The sequence below is a fragment of the Lactuca virosa genome, chromosome 1, assembly GCF_052849685.1.
Source record: "Lactuca virosa cultivar CGN04683 chromosome 1, Lactuca_virosa_CGN04683_v6, whole genome shotgun sequence".
Taxonomy (NCBI): Eukaryota; Viridiplantae; Streptophyta; class Magnoliopsida; order Asterales; family Asteraceae; genus Lactuca; species Lactuca virosa.
Window position 1 is genome coordinate 39,976,586 of NC_136426.1, and position 21,426 is coordinate 39,998,011.

The 21,426-nt window shown below is 38.4% G+C and overlaps 2 protein-coding genes and 1 pseudogene across 2 annotated transcripts; 2 read left to right on the forward strand and 1 right to left on the reverse strand.

Moving 5' to 3' along the window:
• Positions 1-6,315: 6,315 nt before the first annotated feature.
• On the reverse strand, positions 6,316-8,220 carry LOC145113143 (uncharacterized). Its single transcript, XM_079049264.1, has one exon. The coding sequence runs from the start codon at positions 8,218-8,220 to the stop codon at positions 6,316-6,318; it is 1,905 nt and encodes a 634-aa protein (XP_078905390.1).
• Positions 8,221-11,049: 2,829 nt separating this feature from the next.
• LOC145104404 (subtilisin-like protease SBT3 pseudogene) lies at positions 11,050-13,278 on the forward strand (annotated as a pseudogene).
• Positions 13,279-14,136: 858 nt separating this feature from the next.
• LOC145113147 (uncharacterized) lies at positions 14,137-14,661 on the forward strand. Its single transcript, XM_079049270.1, has one exon. It carries the CDS (start codon positions 14,137-14,139, stop codon positions 14,659-14,661), a length of 525 nt encoding a protein of 174 aa, XP_078905396.1.
• The last annotated feature ends 6,765 nt before the right edge of the window (positions 14,662-21,426 follow it).

Genomic DNA, 21,426 nt, shown 5'->3' on the forward strand with positions numbered 1-21,426 from the left:
ATCAAAATTTACAACACTTTTCTTTTTTCTTTAAATATACAACATTCACGTAAAATTGACAACACACTTTCAACACATAACACATCAAAATTAACAACCATTTTCTTTTGCCTATAATGTACAACCTTGAAACAATTTTTCATCATCTCTAAATACCAAAAACAATTGGATCGGATCATGTAGACAATAAAATTCAAATGGAATTTAAAGAAAATAGAAATAAAAAAGAAGTGGAAAGATGAAAACAAACCTATTTCAAACTTCTCCATTCTCGTGCAATATAGATAATGCAAATGATAACAAAAGACAACCAAATGATTTTTATATACACAACAAATTTCAATTAAGTAATTATTAAGTAGCATAAGGTGAAGACTTAGGAAGTGTCAAATGAATATGGTTCAAGATAGATGATTTATCTTAAACCACATTCATTTGAATGGTCTCGTTTATATATATATATATATATATATATATATATATATATATATATATATATATATATATATATATATATATATAAAGGTTCATGTGAGACCATCATATTTTGTGAAACATGGGGACGCAATCCTAGCCATATATTTTGGAGATCAAAAAAATATTTTTAAAATGCAAAATAAATGGAAATTTTCAATTTTAGCCATACAATTTTATCCTTCATAATGCGCGGATATTTGTCTAGTATATATATATATATATATATATATATATATATATATATATAAAGTAAAATTAGTTACCTTTGCGATATTATGTCATTGCACGTGATCTGGATTTGGATTGTTTATTTAGCGTTGCAACAGCTCTAAAAAAGTAAGCATTATTGATTTCTTAGAATCTATTGAAAAAATAACAGTCACAAAATACTAAATAAGAAACTTCTTACTTTTCGATATGTGTTATGATATCATAGTCTTCAAATGTCTTCATACCTTGACATGAATCCAAAATGTAGTACACATGTGTACGAGGGCAGACTACAAATAATATGTAGTGAAACCTAGTAAAGTTTAAACATGTCAGCAAAAATTATTGACAAACATATAAGGCGTATAACATTTTCTAAAATATCATACCCTTGCAAATACGGTGCTAGAAAAATATCTTTATCTTGATGAAAGTTCATTGCATCAACTAACTCATTTACAACAACGTTTGTTCCGAGTTCCTCATCGGTTCCACATTGCAAGGCCGTGATTTTTTGCGGGTTTATGAAGGCACATTTATTATTGTGTTGAAACATTGAATGTAGCATCCTGAAAAAAATGTATATATTATAAAGGTAAACTACTATGAAATATTAGTTATTTAAATGTTAACATACTCACATCTGAAAGCAAAAAATAGAATCAACATCGAGTTGCTTATTCGTCATAAGCTCTTTAATCACGTCCGGATAGATTACAACGTCAGTCCTCCCAGCTCCAAAGATCCCTGGCTCACTTCTAACATGAATTGGATATTCAATGTTGCAGCTCATAAAATTTTTATACAATAACTTGATCTTCGGCCTGCCATTTAGTTCTTTTGGCATCACAAATTGTCGTATTTTCTTTGTAAGGGGCAAACTGTTGGTCTCCTCGTACTTTCTTTTTTGGTGTATCTACATTAAAAAACCATTTGATCAACTAAAAGTTTTAAGGCCTAACAATAAGTTTAAGCTACTACTTTATCACCAGGATTATGAGAAGTATTAACCTGTGTTGATGTCGGTGTTGGTGTCGGTGTTGGTATTGTCGTCGGTGTATGGGGAGGTCTTTGATCTTTTTGCACAGTTGGAGTGGGCTGGGAAGCTTAGAAATGGTTACATATTGATTTCATTATATATGACTATAATATTAAAAAATAAAGGAAATTTGTATTTTACCTTAACTAGAGCAATTGAATTTCGTGGCCATTGTGTAAAACCATACAATGCATTCCCCAAATTACATGTTTCTTCAGTCGGCACATGAAGAGGGAACAACTTATAACCATCATAAATCTTTCGTACAAATACCTTCACATGATGCTCTTTGAGCGGTATCCCATGTAACATCCCATTCTCTGATGGGTAGACTTTCCCTTCGGCAACTATATGATGTTGTGTATCGGATGGTAGCAGCAACCGACACTCAATGGGAGCCTACACACACATACACACACACACACACACACACACATATATATATATATATATATATATATATATATATATATAACATGTACTTAATTAGTTTGTTAATGCGTGTTTAAATATATTCTATATGAAGAAACAATGTATACCTTTATATTATCTAATGCATCCATCATTGTAGATACAACACTAGGTTTCTTCAATTTTGGGCTTCTAACTTTTATCTCCTCGTTCCTACGAGTATCATCATGTTGCATCATGCCATGATTCATACTAGTAGCCACCATAGAGTCGACCATGTCTCCAACAGTATCTACCACCTTAGCCATCATATCAGGCACCATATCAGTCATCAGCTTATCATATAATTTCTCATATAACTTATTAAACAATCTCTCCTCTAGCCTCGTCACCAAATCTTCCAAATCTGGTAACTCTTGTTGTTTCTTATTTCTCTGGTTAATCCTTGATTCTTTTAGAGTGACATTATAACCCACCGCCCTCGTGCGACCTGAGTGCTCTTTTCCTAAAATCGTTGCCATCAAATCAACTCCGGGTTTATCTTTTGATATATGTACATGCAAACAAAAGGATTTTATTAAAACTTACTTATTAAATAAATGGTATATAGAGATGAAGAAAAAAAATACACTTACAAACTCATCCGCTAATTGCTCACTCTCAGGCGCTACAATGTAATCCCCTGAGGGAGTGCATTTTGTCCTAGCATAGATAAAATCTCTTGCCTGCTCGCTTGATATATGGTGTCCTTTTATTTTCGCACCTAACTCGATATCTTTATCCCACCGAGCTTTGTTCCCACGATACCCCAATGGGCCTAAGTGCACTGGATTTTTGTTCTTCTTCACAGTCTCTTTCCCCTTTTTCCTTTTTTCCTTCACACATATAAATGCAATTAGAATATGTATTGTATAAAAATATCATAAATAGGTACTAAAGCCTAAAAAACCTGGAATTCTTCAGTGGATTTTAGCTTAACAAAATCTTCCCATGCTTCTTTGGTTAGGTACGGGTAAAAACTTGATGCATCAAGACCATTGTCCATGAAATCAGTAACAAGCGTCGACTTGTAGGCCCTCCATGACTTGTTGCATACTTGAAGTGTTTGTTTTTTGGGAGCATCATTTGGTATATTCCAATAATTCTGTTTTTTTAAATAAAGTATAGTAACTATTAGTAACAATTATTAATTAAAGAACATTTAGCAAGTAATAAATATCATACCTTAATGTCCAACCACAAGTCATGGAGCTCTGACTTAGATACTTTATCCCAACTCTCTTTAAGGATAGAAATCCTACTCCTGGCTGTGACTCCACAATAACTTGCAAACTTAGGTTGATACTCTCCAATAGCTCGATTATGTTTATCGAAATCAACATGCATTGCTGCTAATTTTTCTTTAGTCTTTTCCCTTATCAATGTGACGCTTCTCTTACTCCTTTCTATATTTTCCATTGTTGGACGGGTATGTTACTGTAGAACTCGGATTCAATGCAACTATCATGTTAGTTTAGTAACAATTTGTTTAAATTCATCCCAACAGTTCAACAAAAAATCGGTCAAAACCGTTCTAGTCAAACCGGAATACCCGGTATATATTAAAATATTATTAAATTTTGTACTAAAAGAAAATGCATGGACACCAATGTTTTGATTATGTAGGTCCACACTTTGCTTTTTAAAACTACTTAACACTCCCCTCCCTTTATAAAACTCTCATACACTCCTAAATTTTCTTTTCTGGTGGGATGTGGCATGTGGGAATATGAATTGTGATGCAACCTAAACATATAAAAACAATCATAATTCTTCTCCCATATTCTAATATTCAATACAATCTAATACATTTTTTTTATTCTTTCTATTATCTTTATTTTTTTTCAAATAAAATCTACATAATGACATTTATTGTTACTTATTTTTATTGCAGACTGTTCTAGGATGCCATATTTCATCTTTTCTCCACTTTATGATGCTTATCGTGGATTAGATAAACAAAAACTATTTATATTATTGAACAAAAGTTTAAGAAAAAATCACATGTAACTTATTAGAACGCAGAGATGAATTCGATCGACCTTTTGTACAATTGGGTATTTAGTTGTTTACTAATAGTATAAAGAAGAGTGAAGATGGTAGCGGGTCACGTAGTAAAATTAGAACAAACTGTTAAAAAACGTCGACTAAAAGAAACATACCTGGTGGTCAACGACTGTGAATGTGGTGGCGGAGGTTTGACCGGTGGTCGCCGGTTATGGAGAGTTTATGGCCAATTGACGTCTAATTTTGACAGATGGTCACTGGCGATAAAGGCAGAGTTGATAGTAGTCGCCGGTGATGAAGAATTGCTAGTGTCGCCGTCTTTGTTGGCGAAAGATGCTGCAACGTGGAGAGGGTAAACACGGTAATTCTTGGAGGAGGATACTTACGGTCTAATTTAGGGTACAGGGGGTAATTTTTGGATGGAGATTTTAAATACTTTGGGTAAATTAATTGCCCTGTTCCAATAAACGATCGGCCCATTTTTTTTTCTTAGTTATTTTTCTAATATATGCAATCGGAGTTGGTACATTTTTAACAAAATACCATTTGATTTTGTTTTTCTAATACACTCCCCATCATTGTCATATGTATTTACCTTTTCTTACATACCCATGATATATATATATATATATATATATATATATATATATATATATATATATATATATATATATTAATCGATTACAATAATTTTGACTTTTAACTAGTTTATTTGAAAATTTTGAAAGATTTTAACTATATTCTAATTATATAACATACATAATGAATTCTATAATATTAAATAATAAATAACAAAAGCAATATATTTAAAAAAAACAAAATATTAAATTATTTACAATATTGAACTAAAATACATTATAATTAAATAAAAGAAAACAAAGTCAATAAACACAAATATCTTCTCTAGTAGATGTCTTCCTAACTAAGATGTCATTTTTTTGTTTCTGCAAACAAACAAAAAATAGTAAGTATATAATGTCATAATCTATTTCGTTTCAAATGACAATCAAGTTGTTTTGTTATGGTTTTTTAAATTAAATGAATGACATTATACCTTTTCCTCTTCTTAGATTCAACATAAACTCCTTCGTTGTGGTCTGACCTTAAATAAACACTATCATTGATAATGACATCTGAAGATGTGATGCCGATAGAAAATGGAGGTAGCTCGTCAAATTGGTTGTATTCTTCCTCGTCCTCAACATTTTCAACACCAAGTATACGTCGTTTACCTTGTAGGACGATGTGTCATCTAGAATTCTTTGGGTCCTCAACATAAAATACCTGATTAGCTTGATTGGCTAGAATAAATGGCTCAGATGTATAGCCATCTGTGGAAAGGTCAACAAGTGTGAAACCATCTTCGTCAACTTTAACACCTCCTTTATTCTTGACCCACTTACACTTGAAGAGCGGTACTATAGTTGATGAATCATATTTTAATTCCCAAATTTCTTGAATGACACCATAATATGAATATTTGGCTATTATAGCTCGTGCCTCATGATTCACATTAGAGTATCCAATCGAGGTTGCTATTAACGTCACACCACTATTTTGTTGTGTACTCTTTCGATCCTGTTTTTCAGTGTAAAATGTATATCCGTTAATGTCGTAGCTCTGGTAAGTGGACACGGCATTTCGCGGACCATACGCTAATAATTTAACCAAAGGATCAAGAGTTTCTCTATCTAACTTTTCTTTCACCTTTTCCTTCAACCATGCTGGAAATGTTCTGATTTGCTCCTTAACATACCATTTCTCAGACCTTTGTTTGTTTCTAGACCGTAACTTTGACATGTGCTCATTTATGTACGGAGCAACAACTGTCATGTGTTGTAACACTGTAAAATGTGCTAGGTGGAATTCATCACGATTAGGCACGATCACTTTCAATCCAACTACACCTATACCTTGAAGTCTACCTTCATGTCTTGATTGTGGCATCCCAATAGCGGGAACACCTTTCAGATAGTTTGTACAAAATTCAATCACCTCTTCTGAAGCATATCCTTTAACAATACTGCCTTCTGGTCGATGTCGATTTCTTACATACCCTTTTAAGAAACTCATGTATCTCTCAAATGGGTACATGTATCTCAGATATACTGGACCACAAACCTTTATTTCTCTTACAATATGAGATACAAGGTGAACCATGACATCAAAAATGAAGGTGGAAAGTACATTCCAAGTTGGCATAAAGTGATGATCATATCGCGTTGCCATGAATCTAACACTTGGGGATCAATAACCTTTGAATGAATCATGTTAAAAAACAAGCATAACTTTGTAATTGCGTGTTGGACGTCATCTGGTAGTATTCCACGGATTGCAATGGGAATCATATGTGTGATTAGAACATGAAAATCATGCGACTTCATACCCATTAATTTAAGGTCTTTCATTGACACCAACCTACTGATGTTTGAAGAATAGCCAGATGGAACTTTCACACCATGCAAACATTTACAAAATTTTGTTTTCTCATCTTTAGACAAAGTATGACAAGCTGGTGGTAAATACGTGCGCTTTCCTTCTTTTTCAACGGGTGCAAGTTGTGGTCGTATTCCCATTATCACCATGTCCCTTCGAACGTTGACCCCATCCTTTGATTTCTTATAAATGTCCAACAACAATGCTATCAAGGCATCACAAACATTCTTCTCGATATGCATAACATCAAGACAATGTCGTACCTCTAACTTTTCCCAATATGGTAATTCCCAAAAGATAGACCGCTTTTTCCAATTACTTGGCTGCTTATTGATATTGTGTTTTCCAAACTGAATATCTAAATTCTGAACTCGGGAAAATGTAGTTTTTCCGTCCATAGGGTCAGGCATATCTCGCTTTTCAGTTTTACCATCAAACAAATCTCCCTTCTTACGATAAACATGGGTCTTTGGAAGAAATCGTCGATGGCCCATATATACATGTTTCTTGCATTCTCCCAACCATAAAAATACTGTGTCTTTTTCACAAACTGGACAAGCCTTCTTTCCTTTTGTACTGTATCCAGACAAATTTGCGTAAGCTGGAAAATCACTTATAGTGCAAAATATCATGGCGTGTAGTTGGAAATACTCCTTCTCAAATGCATCATACACTCTAACACCAAAATTCCATAATACTTTCATTTCCTTAATTAATGGAGCCAAAAACACATCAATGTCATTACCAGGTTGTTTTGGACCTTGAATTAGTAATGTCATCATGATGTATTTTCTTTTCATGCATAACCAAGGTGGAAGATTATAAATGCATAGAAGTACTGGCCATGTGCTATGACTGCTACTCATGTTTCCGAACGGATTGATTCCATCTGAACTAAGTCCAAACCGAATATTTCTAATCTCACCACCAAATTCTTTAAATTCAGAATCAATATTCTCCCATTGAGGAGAATCAGCCACATGTCTTAATTTTCCGTCTACCGTACGCTTATCGGCATGCCAACGTAACAATTTCGCATCGTCGGCGTTTGCAAATAATCGTTTCAATCTTGGTATGACTGGCAAATACCATAACACTTTTGCAGGGGTGCCGTTCTTTTTCACATCACTGTTTACTTTTGTTTGTTTCTTTTTCATATATCTTGACGCCCCACAAGTGATACATTCATGTAGATTAGCATGCTCATTTCTATATAACATACAATCATTTGGACATGCATGTATTCTTTCGACTTCTAAATCCATTGGACACAATAGTTTTTTGGCTTGGTATAATGAAATAGGCAACTCATTATTTTCAGGGAGCATGTCATGTAGAAGCTCTAGCAAGTCCGTGAAACTTTTATCACTCCAACCATTGCTTGCTTTTAAATTAAACAATTTTAGCACGGCGGAAATTTTGGTAAATTTAGTGCAACCAACATACAATGGTTTTTCAGCGTCGTCAAACATTTGTTGAAATTTTTCATAATCTTTATCGGGAATATTATCTTCGATATCATGCAGCATGTCATCTACTTTATCAGAATTTTCATTTTGTGGATCATCAATATCATCACCATTATTTTGAGTATCAACCATGTTACGATCAACAAATAATTCACCATGTCGTGTCCAACATGTATAGCCATTCATAAATCAATAGCATATCAGATGTTCTTGTAGTATGTTTAATTCCCTAAACTTTTTGCAGTTATGACACTTTTTACAAGGACACCAAATGTGAGTCTCTCCTTCTTTCACCCGATGATCATCAGCAACTTTAAGAAAAAAATTCAAGCAATCTAAATATTCATCGCTAGCACGGGGCAAGTCATACATCCAAGTTTCACGGTCCATCTATAAAGTGTAAAATCAATATTTAGTAAATACATATACATGAGATGAATATAGATGGTGCATGTAGACACACTTAAACCACTTTTTGAATAATTTGTCTAGGGAATAAATATTAACATATCGACTATATTTAAGAAAAAGTTTGCAACATTTCACATTAACATATTGAGAATTTATGAAAAAATCAACAAAAGTGAATATGCATATTTAACCTTAGGTATATAACCATCATAAACTGACTTAGTTTTATTTCCCATTATCTTGTTTTCTTAGCTTAATATAATTTTTCAAACGCCCATGATTTTAAAATCTATACGTTTTGTAGATTGTTTTTTTTATTACTTTTAATTGGATACATCTTTTAAGAATATAATATATTTTCCAACATTAGAAGCCAACACCAATTTTCCATCGTTTAATAATTTCAATTTGAAAACTTGAGCTATTATCTTTAGAGGAAAACCTAAAATCTAGGCCAATAAATAGACTTAATCTAAATTTAATCAAAACTACGATCAAATCAACAAACAACAATATAATATCATTTACTAAAACTAATTTGATTGATAAATGATTATATAAAGATTATTATAGGAAAATAAAAAAACATACCTCAACTAAGCAAGTAGGCTGTCCATTTGATTCTCAATTGACCAAATAGGTTCTCGATTTGATTAGAAAAAAGATGATGTTACGGCTTCAAATTTACATATAATAGGGTTGAAGTGTTTATATATATAATAGGGTTGAAGTGTTTGTGTAGTAATCGTTTATGAGTAAAAATAGGAACTAAATAGATAAACAGGGATTGATTAAATAAGTTTTTTTTTAGATAAATAAGAACTAAATAGGATCTATTACGTATAAAAAGGGCGTTTGAAAATATAAACTTAAATGGAATACAACAAATTAATCTAAACCAAATACAATACATCAAATAGAATACGGCATATTTTGTTAGTGTATTCTATATCTCAAATAGAATACACTAAATAGAATACATCTACTAGTATTTCCGTATCCTAATTTATATTTGAGATAGCATACACCTAATAGAATACGTTTATTTGATATCATGTATCCTATTTCCCATTAGGATACGAAACTAGTTATATCCGTATTATATATGGTGTCTCCTATTTGTTATTTTCTAGTAGTGGACTATCGGGCTCTAAATCAAACTAATTTACCCTGGAGATATTGGGTTATTTTGAAGTGGATTCTTACCGGTTTTGGAAGATTTTGCCCCAGGAAAGAATTGGATTCGCGAAAAAAGTTTAAATATCATATAGTTACTTATTAATCCTTATTCTTTCTTTTATTTTATATGGATATTTTTTGTTTTTTAAATCTAATAAAATAATTTATTTTATATGAGTTGGCAGGTCAAAAAAACTCAGCTCAAACTCGTTTATCTTCGTATCGGGTTGTGGCAGGTCGTGATGAGAATTGTCACCCGTAGTGTATATGTTCATTTTTAATTCATGATGGATTGTGAGTCTTCTTCGTTCTGTTTTGGACGATTTTGCCCCCGAAAAGATTTGGTTAATTGTCAAATGGATTTTACCGGAACAGAGGTACTTTTATAATAACGTCCGAAAGTGCAATGCTATTGTTGGTGTGTCACCGATCGTTACTAGGTTTGGCTGCTTGAAAGATTATATTGTTTTGGTCGATTTTGCCCCTGAAAGTACTTTGCTGTTGCTGGTTCATTACTGATGGTGCAATGCTTTTGAAAGATTGATGGTTGCCCTTGAGAGTTCCTGCTCAATAGTGCAATGCTATTAATGGTTCCACCTTGGAACTTGGAAGTGCATTGTTTTTTTCTGATCAATCGCCATAGTGTAGTTCTTGGGCTTTTGTTTTTTTTTCTGATAAATCATGCAATTATAATCAAAGGTTATTAATTAAGGGTGTCAGATTAGCAGTGATCTTCATGAAATCTTGGTTATAAAGAATAAAAGAACAGTATACATCTCCTTGAAAGTATGAAAATCAACTGTGTATAGCTACGACAGGATCACTCTAACCATGTCTCCTGTTTAGTGTTCATATATATATACATGTAACAGAAACCAAGAAATTCCAGACATGATTTGAAGAATAATCAAGTTCGAACACATATATGCATAACATCACATGATAAGAAGACCAATTCAAAGAATTGGGGCAGATCGAGCTTCGGTTTCTCAGAAAGTTTATAGACAAGAAAGCGATGACAAAACCAATGTGCAAATACTCAACGGTTGACAATTAAGACAGCATCTCAAATGTTGCTCGATAGGTCAAACGAGACAGTACTTTTATATAGTTACAACAAATGAAGTACATCTTCCTAGCAAGTTTGCGATAATGCCGATCACTAAATGTTTAGATTTCTACTTGTTTTATATTTGATGCACCTAGAAATATACGTCAAGAATAGAATTGGTCAGAATATTTTCATCTAGTTTACAGACCTTATATATATCACACTCTTTAGCTTAATGATCATCATCATCCAAAGATACACTTAATTACTCGGCCATGGAAAGGTCTTTTTTCTCTTCAATGTTGTTGGTTCAGCTACTGATGCTGCTACCAGCCTTCATTGTTGCATCCACACAGCCTAAAATGGCTCAAACTTATATCATCCACATGGACCATTCCTCAAAACCTGACCACTTCTCAGACCACGAGTCATGGCATCAACACACTGTAAACTCCGTTTCATTGACTTGTCGTGAAGATAAAGAGCCATTTCTCTACTCTTATACACATGTCATGCATGGGTTCAGTGCTAAGCTCACCCCTTGTCAACTAACAGAGGTCGAGAAGTCTCCAGCTCATGTTGCCACTTACAAAGAGTCATTCGGCAAGCTGTTCACCACCCATTCGCCGGAGTTTCTTGGACTGAAACGCAGTTCCGGCATATGGCCAACCGCTTCGTACGGGAAAGACGTGATTATAGGAATAATCGACACCGGAATTTGGCCGGAAAGTGAGAGCTTTAGCGATAAAGGGATGTCTAAAGTACCGGCAAGATGGAAAGGGAAGTGCGAGAATGGCACAGCTTTTATCCCCTCTCTTTGCAACAAGAAACTCATCGGAGCTCGATCTTTTAGCAAAGGGCTCCAGGCAGCGGGTATTAATATCTCCACTGAGTACGACTTTGACTCAGCTAGAGATTTCATGGGTCATGGGACCCACACATCATCCACAGCTGCAGGTAGCTATGTCTTCGGTGCGAGTCACTTTGGTTATGCAAAAGGAGCAGCGAGAGGTATAGCACCAAGCGCACATGTCGCCATGTACAAAGTCCTCTGGTCATCTGACACATTCGCATCCGCAGCTACTGACATTCTTGCTGGCATGGATCAAGCAATTTCTGATGGGGTCGATATAATGTCAATATCTCTAGGGTTAGGTCAAACACCCTATTACGAGGATGTAATCGCCATTGCATCACTTTCAGCCATAGAGAAAGGGATAGTTGTAGTTTGTGCAGCTGGAAACGAAGGACCAAGTTCAAGTTCAATATACAACGGTGCACCATGGATCATGACCGTAGGTGCAGGGACCATTGACCGAAGTTACCTAGCCACATTGGAGCTCGGAAATGGGTTGAAATTCGAAGGGACGTCATACTTTCCACAACGCGTTTCTATATCCAATACACTATTGTATTTTGGACGTGATGATCCGAAGAAATCCGGATGTGTATCTCTGAGTAGAACCGAAGTCATGGAAAAAGTAGTAGTGTGTGACACCACCAACCTGACGGATCTCTATGGGCAAATGGAAGTAGTAAGCAACGCAGGTGCATACGGTGCAATTTTCTTGACGGAATCGTTGTTTCTTGATCCGGAGGACTATTCCATTCCAGGCATATTGTTGCCTACTCGATACGGAAACGAAATAATGGAATACGCATGGAGAAACACATCGATTGTGAAAAGTATGCAATTTGTGTCAACGAAAACAGGCTCCGGACCTGCTCCGGAGGTCGCGTATTTCTCTTCCAGGGGACCTGATCCTATCAGCCCACACATTCTAAAGCCTGATATTCTTGCTCCTGGAGTAGATGTGCTTGCAGCAGTGAGACCAGATGTGCCTTTCATGGAAGCTGGAGGCTACGACTTGCTTACAGATTATGCGCTTTACTCAGGTACATCAATGGCAGCTCCACACGTGGCTGGAGTTGCAGCGTTGGTGAAGGCTGTTCATCGTGACTGGAGTCCAGCAGCTATCCGGTCAGCTATAATGACAACTGCAACCAAAGGAGACAATAAACTTGGAACCATTCATGACCAGTGGAACGGACTCACGGCTACACCATTAGGGTTTGGGGCAGGCCACGTTAACCCTAACGGAGCCATGGACCCTGGACTTATCTATGATTTGGATACACAAGATTATATTCAGTTCTTATGTGATCTTGGATACAATGAAACACAAATGGGTGCTGTTATAAGAAGAAGTCAATGGGGTTGCCATATTAACCATACAGATCTTAACTACCCTTCGTTTATCGCCAGTTTCAACCAAACCACTTCTTTGTCAGAAAAGCAGTTCACCAGGACCTTAACAAATGTTGGAGCTCCTGGATCCACCTATTGGGCCTCTCTAGAGGTTCCTTCTGGAATGATAGTCAGCGTGGAGCCTAATACCATCAAATTTGCTAGCAAATATCAGAATCAGAAGTTTGTACTGAGCATAAAAGTCGACAAAAACGCTCCAAAAGTTAACTATGGTTATCTCAAATGGATCGATGACCATAACCACACGGTATCTAGCCCTATCGTTGTCACCAGTGATTGATATGCGTCGTTAACCTTCAGCAGCTTGTGATGATCTCTGATATTCGGATACTAATAACACAGACGCCATTGGAATGTTTCTGTAAGCATAAAGACATATAAAACCATGCATTGAATCATGAAAGTGTGCATGAATCAATACTTGGGTTGTACCATTTTTTGTATGAATAATTTGATATCGATTCACTTGCTGCTTTTTTCAAAAGAACCGAATGTTTTACAATCAAAAATAGATTCACATGATCACAAATCTAAGAAAAATCAATCAACAAGATCAATCAAACGACATGAAAAAATTGATAAACTGAACTTTGATCTACATCAACGACAACCTTTGTTTTTTATTTCTTCTTTTATCACTCATAGAAGATAACATGTGAAATAAAGACAAATTATAGACTTCATTTATCATCCACATTATAGACTTCATTTACCATCCACATAATTCTTCATAAATGACTAGACCACTCATTTGGTACCTTTTATTATACTTCTTATTTTTGTAGGTTACATGAACGAAAAATAAATATAATAAAACTTCAACATAATGTCATGCAAGTTAATTTATTTTCACCAACCATGCTTCCCACAAATTGTTAGACCAAGTGCGTGTTGTTACAAGTTGTTAGTTAGATTGTTTCTAGCTCATATATAGCTTACCTTGGTTCACCATTGTAACTTAATGAATTCAATACAATGAAATCTTGAAAAATCTTTCATCTTTACTTTCATTTCTTCAAATGCAAACATGGTATCATAGCTCGTTTAAGTGATCATCACTTTGTTCTTCATATCATTCACCATTTCACTCTTACTCTGTTCTTCACATCTTTGTCATTTACAATTCAATTTCATTACAATGGCTTCACATTCATCTCAATCAAGTCAAAAATTATGTTTGAAACTCCTCCGCTCCTCTTTATCTGCAATCATGCTATTGCTTTCAAAACAAGTTGACGGGTTAAATTTTGGTTTGTCGAAGAAAACTATCACGATAACTTTGTCTGCTAAGAACAAAGTGGGGTTCGTGAATGTAAAAGTGATCAAACCTTCTTCTCATCACAATACCTTTGATCTAAGGCAAAGATGCAATGATATGGGCATGTCATGGATCCTGAATGTTCTATCTAGCGAGATCGTTGAGTCTGTATTGTATTCTTCTTCAACACAAGAAATTTGGAAAATTTTGGATGATAAATTTGGTCAATCCAATGGTGCGAAGCTTTATCAACTTCATAAAGAAATCTTAGATCTGTCTCAAGGATACAATGATCTTGGAACTTATTTCACCAAATTGAAGAATAATCTGGATGAGTTAAATGCTCTCTCAACCATTCCTAATTGTATATGCAATGTTAAAAACCAGATGCAAGAGATTCAATAAAATCAGAAGCTTATAAAATTTCTAATGGGATTCAATGCAAATTACAGTTTTTTTAGAGGCAATATACTCATAATGAAGCCACTTCCAATAGTTGCTCAAGCCTATGCACTTCTAATGTAAGATGAAAAACAACGAGAGGTGCATTCTCCTTCCAATTTCATATCTAAATCAACTTCATTAAATGCTTCTATCAATGTTAACTCTGGATCCAGAGGAAACAACTTCAAAAGCAATTACGAAAATAAAAAACATCTTTCATGTATATTTTTCAAGAAGTCTGGTCACACTGCTAATAAGTGTTATAGATTAGTTGGATTCCCAAAGGATTTCAAGTTCACCAAAACCAAAAATGCAACTACTAATGATTCTAATGCTTCTGGTTTTCAAATCAATAATGATGATGAACCAAAGGAATATGTACCTTTAATATCTCATCAAAACAATTCTTACCCAATGCATGATCTCACCAATTATCAGTATCTTCAACGTTGTTCCTTATTGAATAAACTCAATGAAAGTAGTGGAAGTGACAGTCATCAATAAAAGGCTTTTGTGAATCAATTATCTGTCAGTTTTTCTGGTAAAGCATTCCTATCTCAATAACAATTAAATTATCATTGTGACGCTTGATTCATGTATCATTTATTTCTCAACACTTTAGGGTTTTGGGCTGGAACTCGACGAGTTGGGGAGCTCCAACTCGTCGTGTAGGAATCGTTTTAGACGCGAGATTAAGGGTCTATTCGACGAGTTGGAAGGCCCCAACTCGACGAGTAGACGTTGGAAAGGAAAACCCTAATTTTTAGCGTTTGCACCCTATTTAAAGGCCTAAAGCCTCATTGTTAGCCTCCCTTACCGCCCCTTTGTCCAGAGAAACCCTAGATCGTGCTTTTCCTACCATTTTGAGTGTATGAGAGCTTGAGGAGTGCCTTTTTGGTGTTTATGTGAAGAAGCTTGAAGTGGTTGGTGCATAGCTGAAGGGAGAGGCTGTAGATCCGGTGTTTACTCTATTGTGGCAACCATTTTAAGGTATAAAGTCGATACCTTGGCCTTTAATTGCTTAGATCTTCTCCTATGAAAGTTTATGGCCATTATTAGCCTAGTTTGGGGACCATTCTTGGATTTGAGCATGTTATGAAGATATGGCTTCAGATCTGGACATCTCATGGCCTTTGTAGACTTAAAGTTGCCAACTTTATCAAGTCTTGGCCCTCCTTCATGATGTAAGTCCCTTGATAAGATTTGTTTGAGTGTTTTAGCCCTTTGATGCCTTGCATCGATGTAAAGTTAGCAACTTTACGTGGTATCTTAACCCTAGGCGACCGAATCTGTAGTTTGGGGCTTAAGATTCGACTGGAAGGGGATGAATATGTTCAGAGTGGGAAAAATCGATAAGTTTCCCTAACAACTCGACGAGTTACCCTGAAAACTCGACGAGTTTGATCGGGTTTTCCCGCCTTCTGGATACTGAGCGAACTCGTCGAGTTAATGAGATAACTCCGTGAGTTGGCTAGGGTTTTTCCCGGTTTTATGAACACTGAAGGAACTCGACGAGTTGCTAGATGCACTCGACGAGTTGGGTCAACATTGACTGTTGACCTTGACTTTGACCATGGTTAACCAAGTTTGACTTTAAGGGTATTTTTGGTATTTCGGGATTTTGACAAAGTTAGTCATATGGTGGTTATAGGCAGTTGAGTTGGAGCTGTGAGTTGAGATTGATCTTATGAGTTCAACATTTCTTGAGAGGCGAGTCTACTCACCATGCCAATGGGTCTAAGGCACCAAGGTCGGCCCATTATGTGATTTGTGGTTTGTTAGTTGATTATGTGTTATGTTGGTATGACATTTGCATGGAAGACCCCTGGGGGTTCCCGTGGCAGTAGATTAAGACCATGTGGGGGTTCCCATGGCATTTGGTATAAGACCTTAGAGGGTTTCCATGGCATCCTAGTATGTTTGCATGTTTAGCTCGCATTATATTTCTTTGGTTAGTTAAGACCATGTGGGGGTTCCCATGGCAGTTAGTGAAGACCATGTGGGGGTTCCCATGGCAGTTAGTGAAAACCATGTGGGGGTTCCCATGGCAGTTAGTGAAGACCATGTGGGGGTTCCCATGGCAGGTAGTTAAGACCACGTGGGGGTTCTAGTGGCACCCGGTGTAAGACCTTGGAGGGTTTCCATGGCATCCTTATATTTTTGTATGCATGGCGTATGTGGTTTATGTAGCTGATATAACTAATATGGATTATATGATTATGTGGATTGTGTGGGGTATGCTCTGGGGAACTCACTAAGCATTAGCTTACAATTTGTTGGTTGTTTCAGGTACTTCAGGGTCTAAGGGCAAGAGCCCGACGTGATGGCGCGGCATGCACTCTCCGGCGTTTTATTTGGGGACACTCTGATATTATGAATAAAATGTTTGATGTTATGGAAATGATTTCGTTACTTAAAAATGAAAAAATTTATTGGAAATTTGGGCTGTTACAACTTGGTATCAGAGCCTTGGTTTGAGGGATTCGGGCACACTCTCAGGTGTGTCAGAACTCAAATTAAGGAAATGGTAAAATTGTTTTCAAACAAAATTAAAGTTAAAACTTCTTAAAACCGAAAAAGGGAGAGTGCAATGCGCGTAATCGGCCGAGCTCAAGTAAGTGGTTCCCAATATGTTAGCCATGTTATACTGATATTTGTAATATGATAGTCGGATGGATTTTTCTATGTGTATGCTTTAAAAATTGTATACGGTTAGGATCTTATAGCCTTAGAATGATTGATTTGGCATTATTTCCTGTTCCTCGTCTGGTTGTGGTCCTAGGGTAGAGTCTGTTATTCGAAAGTCTATTTGATCCTGTTATGTGTATAATTTGCATGCATTGGGCAACATGTTATGATTGATTTGAGTTCTGGTTTGATGGGAATGGAGCAAATCTTAGGGTAGCCTAGGATTTGAGTTATGCAGTAGTTTGTGAGATATGTTTTGTTCTGGGGAGAATTAGAGTTATCAGGTAGAGCCTTGGGGAAGGTACAGGTAAGTGTGGAAGGCAGTATTGGGCCCGTACTACTGAAAGCACAGGACTTGTACCCGAACCAATGTTAAATCTGGGAGCTCTAAGGAAACCAACGTGGAGGAATCCCTTTAAAGATCCTGATCATTATATCGTATATTTTATAGTTCATAATGGTGGTGACACGTTATGGAGCAGGGGGATTAGGATCAGGATCGGGATCGGGGTCGGGCTACGATACCGAGCCAATTGACGAGAGCCTGCGCGAGCTCATCGCAATCAAGGTTACGAGGGGAATCCTTAACGGTACCCCAGTGATTTTTGGGACCGTCAAGGAAGGGATGATGGAGATCATGGAGGAGCGGCTCAGGTCTTTTCGAGCCGAGATTGTTGCGGGCCAGGTCGGGGCCCGAACTCCCTCATTCTGGGAGTTCAAGGTGTGCGGAACGCCTGAGTTCTTCGGGGTCAGGGACCCCATAGCTAGTCGACGTTGGGTGGCAGACATAGAGAATGCCCAACGCACGAGATTTTTCCCCGAGGCAGCAAAGGTGGGGTTTGCCTCGTGTATGTTGAGGGATCGAGTCAGGGATTGGTGGGAGGAGGTGACTAGCCAGGTGGGATCAGCCGGTGTGGCTGAGATGTCATGGGAGGAGTTTGTCAGGCTCTTTGATCTGGAATTTGCACCATTTATTATGGTGCAACGGTTAGTGAGGGAGTTCCAGGAGCTACCGCAGAGCACCGAGACTGTGGCGGAGATCACCGCCAAGTTTCACGAACGAGCACGGTTGATCCCGCAGTATGTTGCAGATGAGGATATGAGGAGGAAGAGGTATCATTCCATGTTGAGGGATGATATCAGTGAGTGCGTGAGCTTTATGGGGTACAAAACCCTGAATGAGATGGTGGAGAAGGCCCGAGAGCGGGACATGGAGTTAGAGCTTCGCACCAAGCGGAAGCCAGAGCAGGTTCAGACAATTGTAGGCCAGGCTAAAAAGCCTAAGACCTCTGATTCTTCCAGTAAGGGCCAACAGGGCCGTGGCCGGTGTGCCAAATGTGGGATATCGCACGGTGGGGTTTTCCGGGCGACGGGCCCGGTGTGTTATACATGTGGTTAGCCGGGCCACGTGAGCAGGGATTGCCCCAAGAAGGTCTTGATTTGTTTCCACTGGAACCAGACCGGCCATAAAAAGGCCGATTGTCCGAGGTTGCAGGGAGGGGGAGGAGCAGTGGCGACGCATGCGCCTGCCACAATGAGGATCACTAATGGCCGCCCTGCCAAGGCGGATGCTCCCGCGGTGAAGAGCCGCACTTTTCAATTGACCACCGAGGAGGCTCGGGCAGCGCTAGACGTCGTGGCTGGTACCTGATTTATTTTCCTACTTGATATTGATTTGCATTGCTTATGTATATATGTGCTCCTGTATAGGGACCTTTTTGGTTAATGGTATGTCAGCTCATGTTCATTTCGATTCGGGAGCTACCCGATCGTTCGTATCTCTTGCGCTTAGCAAGAAGTTCTGGGATGCTCCGGGGACTTTGGATTCTCCGCTTGAGGTTGAGATTGCGGACGACCGCACTGTGAGTGCTGCGAGAGTATATCAGGACTGTTTCCTGAATATGTTTGGGGAGAGGTTCCGTGTTGATCTGGTCCCAATACTGTTGCGAGGACTGAAGATGATCGTCAGAATGGACTGGTTGGGGGCCAATGGAGCCATGATAGACTTCGAGCACCAACTGGTGAGGGTTCGAAGCCCAAGTGGGGAATAACTGGTTATTCATGGGGAGAGGACCTCGCAGGGGCAACCCTCTATTCGGCTGCGAGGGCTAGGAGACTTCTCCATCAGGTTTGTTCGGGATTTTTGGCATACATCTCAGTTACGAGGGTTGAGACCCCGACAGATTTGGACAGTGTACCGGTTGTATAGGATTTTCGGGATGTCTTTCCCGAGGAGTTGTCTGGGGTGCCTCCGGATAGGCAAGTAGAGTTTCGCATTGATTTGGTGTCGGGTGCCACTCCGATAGCTAAGGCACCGTACCGGCTAGCTCCGCTCGAGATTTGTTTATTCGTCCGAGCAGGAGCTGTCTACGCAGCTTCAGGAGCTGCTAGAGCGAGGGTTTATTCGTCCGAGCAGTTCCCCGTGGGGAGCACCGATCCTATTCGTGAAGAAGAAGTGCGGGTCACATAGGAGGTGCATCGATTATCCGCAACTGAACAAGCTAACGGTGAAAAACCGTTATCCGCTTCCGAGGATCGATAATTTGTTTGATCAGTTGCAGGGTGCATCTTGGTTTTCCAAGATTGATCTTCGGTCAGGGTACCATCAGATGAGGATTAGGGATGAGGATATACCGAAAACAGCTTTCAGGACTCGGTACAGTCACTATGAGTTTGTGGTGATGCCATTCGGGCTCACCAATGCCCCAGCAGCGTTCATGGACCTCATGAACATGGTGTGTAGGCCGATGTTGGATCGGTATGTGATCGTTTTTATCGATGATATTCTGGTCTATTCTAAGACCAAGGAGAAGCATGAGCAGCATCTGAGGGAGGTGTTGGAGACACTGAGGACGGAAAGGCTTTATGCCAAGTTCTCAAAGTGTGATTTATGGTTGCGAGAGGTGCAGTTTTTGGGGCACATCATCAACTAAGAGGGTATTTTGGTTGATCCAGCCAAGATTGAGGCAGTGATGCGTTGGTAGATACCGAAGAATGCATCTGAGATTCGTAGCTTCATGGGTCTAGTGGGGTACTATCGAATATTCATCCAGGATTTCTCCAAGATCGTCGTACCTTTGACTCGTTTGACCAAGAAGAATGTGACTTTTCGGTGGGGCTTGGACCAGCAGTTGGCTTTTGAGACCTTGAGACAGAGGTTATGTGAGGTCCCGATTTTAGCGCTACCTGAAGGATTAGATGATTTGGTGGTGTATTGTGATGCGTCTATCTCAGGGTTAGGGGCAGTCTTGATGCAGAGGAGGCATACGATCGCGTACGACTCGAGGTAGCTGAAGCCTCATGAAGCGAACTACCCCACTCACGACCTGGAATTGGGGCCAGTGGTGTTTGCCTTCAAAATCTGGAGGCATTACTTGTACGGAGTTCGGTGCACCATCTTTACTGACCACAAAAGTTTGAAGTATTTGATGGATCAACATAACCTTAACATGCGGCAGAGGAGATGGTTGGATGTACTGAAAGATTACGATTGCGAGATTTTATACCATCCAGGGAAGGCCAACGTGGTGGCCGATGCTTTGAGCCGCAAGGCGGCAAGTGCTCCGATCGGGAACGTTTGTTTGAGGATGACGGTGATCTCTCCATTGTGGGATATGATCAAGGAGGCTCAGGTGGAGGGTTTGAAGAAAGAGAACTGGAAGATAGAGCGGATTCGGGGTCAGGTTCCCTTGTTTGTTCGGGATAGTCGAGGTCCTCTGACATAGTGTGGCTGGGTGTGGGTACCAGTATCCGGGGGTGTGAGGCAGAAGAGCTTGGAAAAGGCACACAAATCCAAGTTCTTTATTCACCCGGGGGCCACAAAGATGTATAGGGATCTGAGGTTGAGTTACTGGTGGCCCTGCATGAAGCGGGAGATTGCATAGTTCGTGGAGCGGTGCTTGACCTGCAGGAAGGTCAAGGAACGAACATCAGAGTTCTCACGGCAAGGTTCAGCCGCTACCCATTCCTATGTGGAAATAGGAAGATATCACCATGGACTTCATCACGAAGTTACTGAGGATGGCGAGGGGTGTGGAC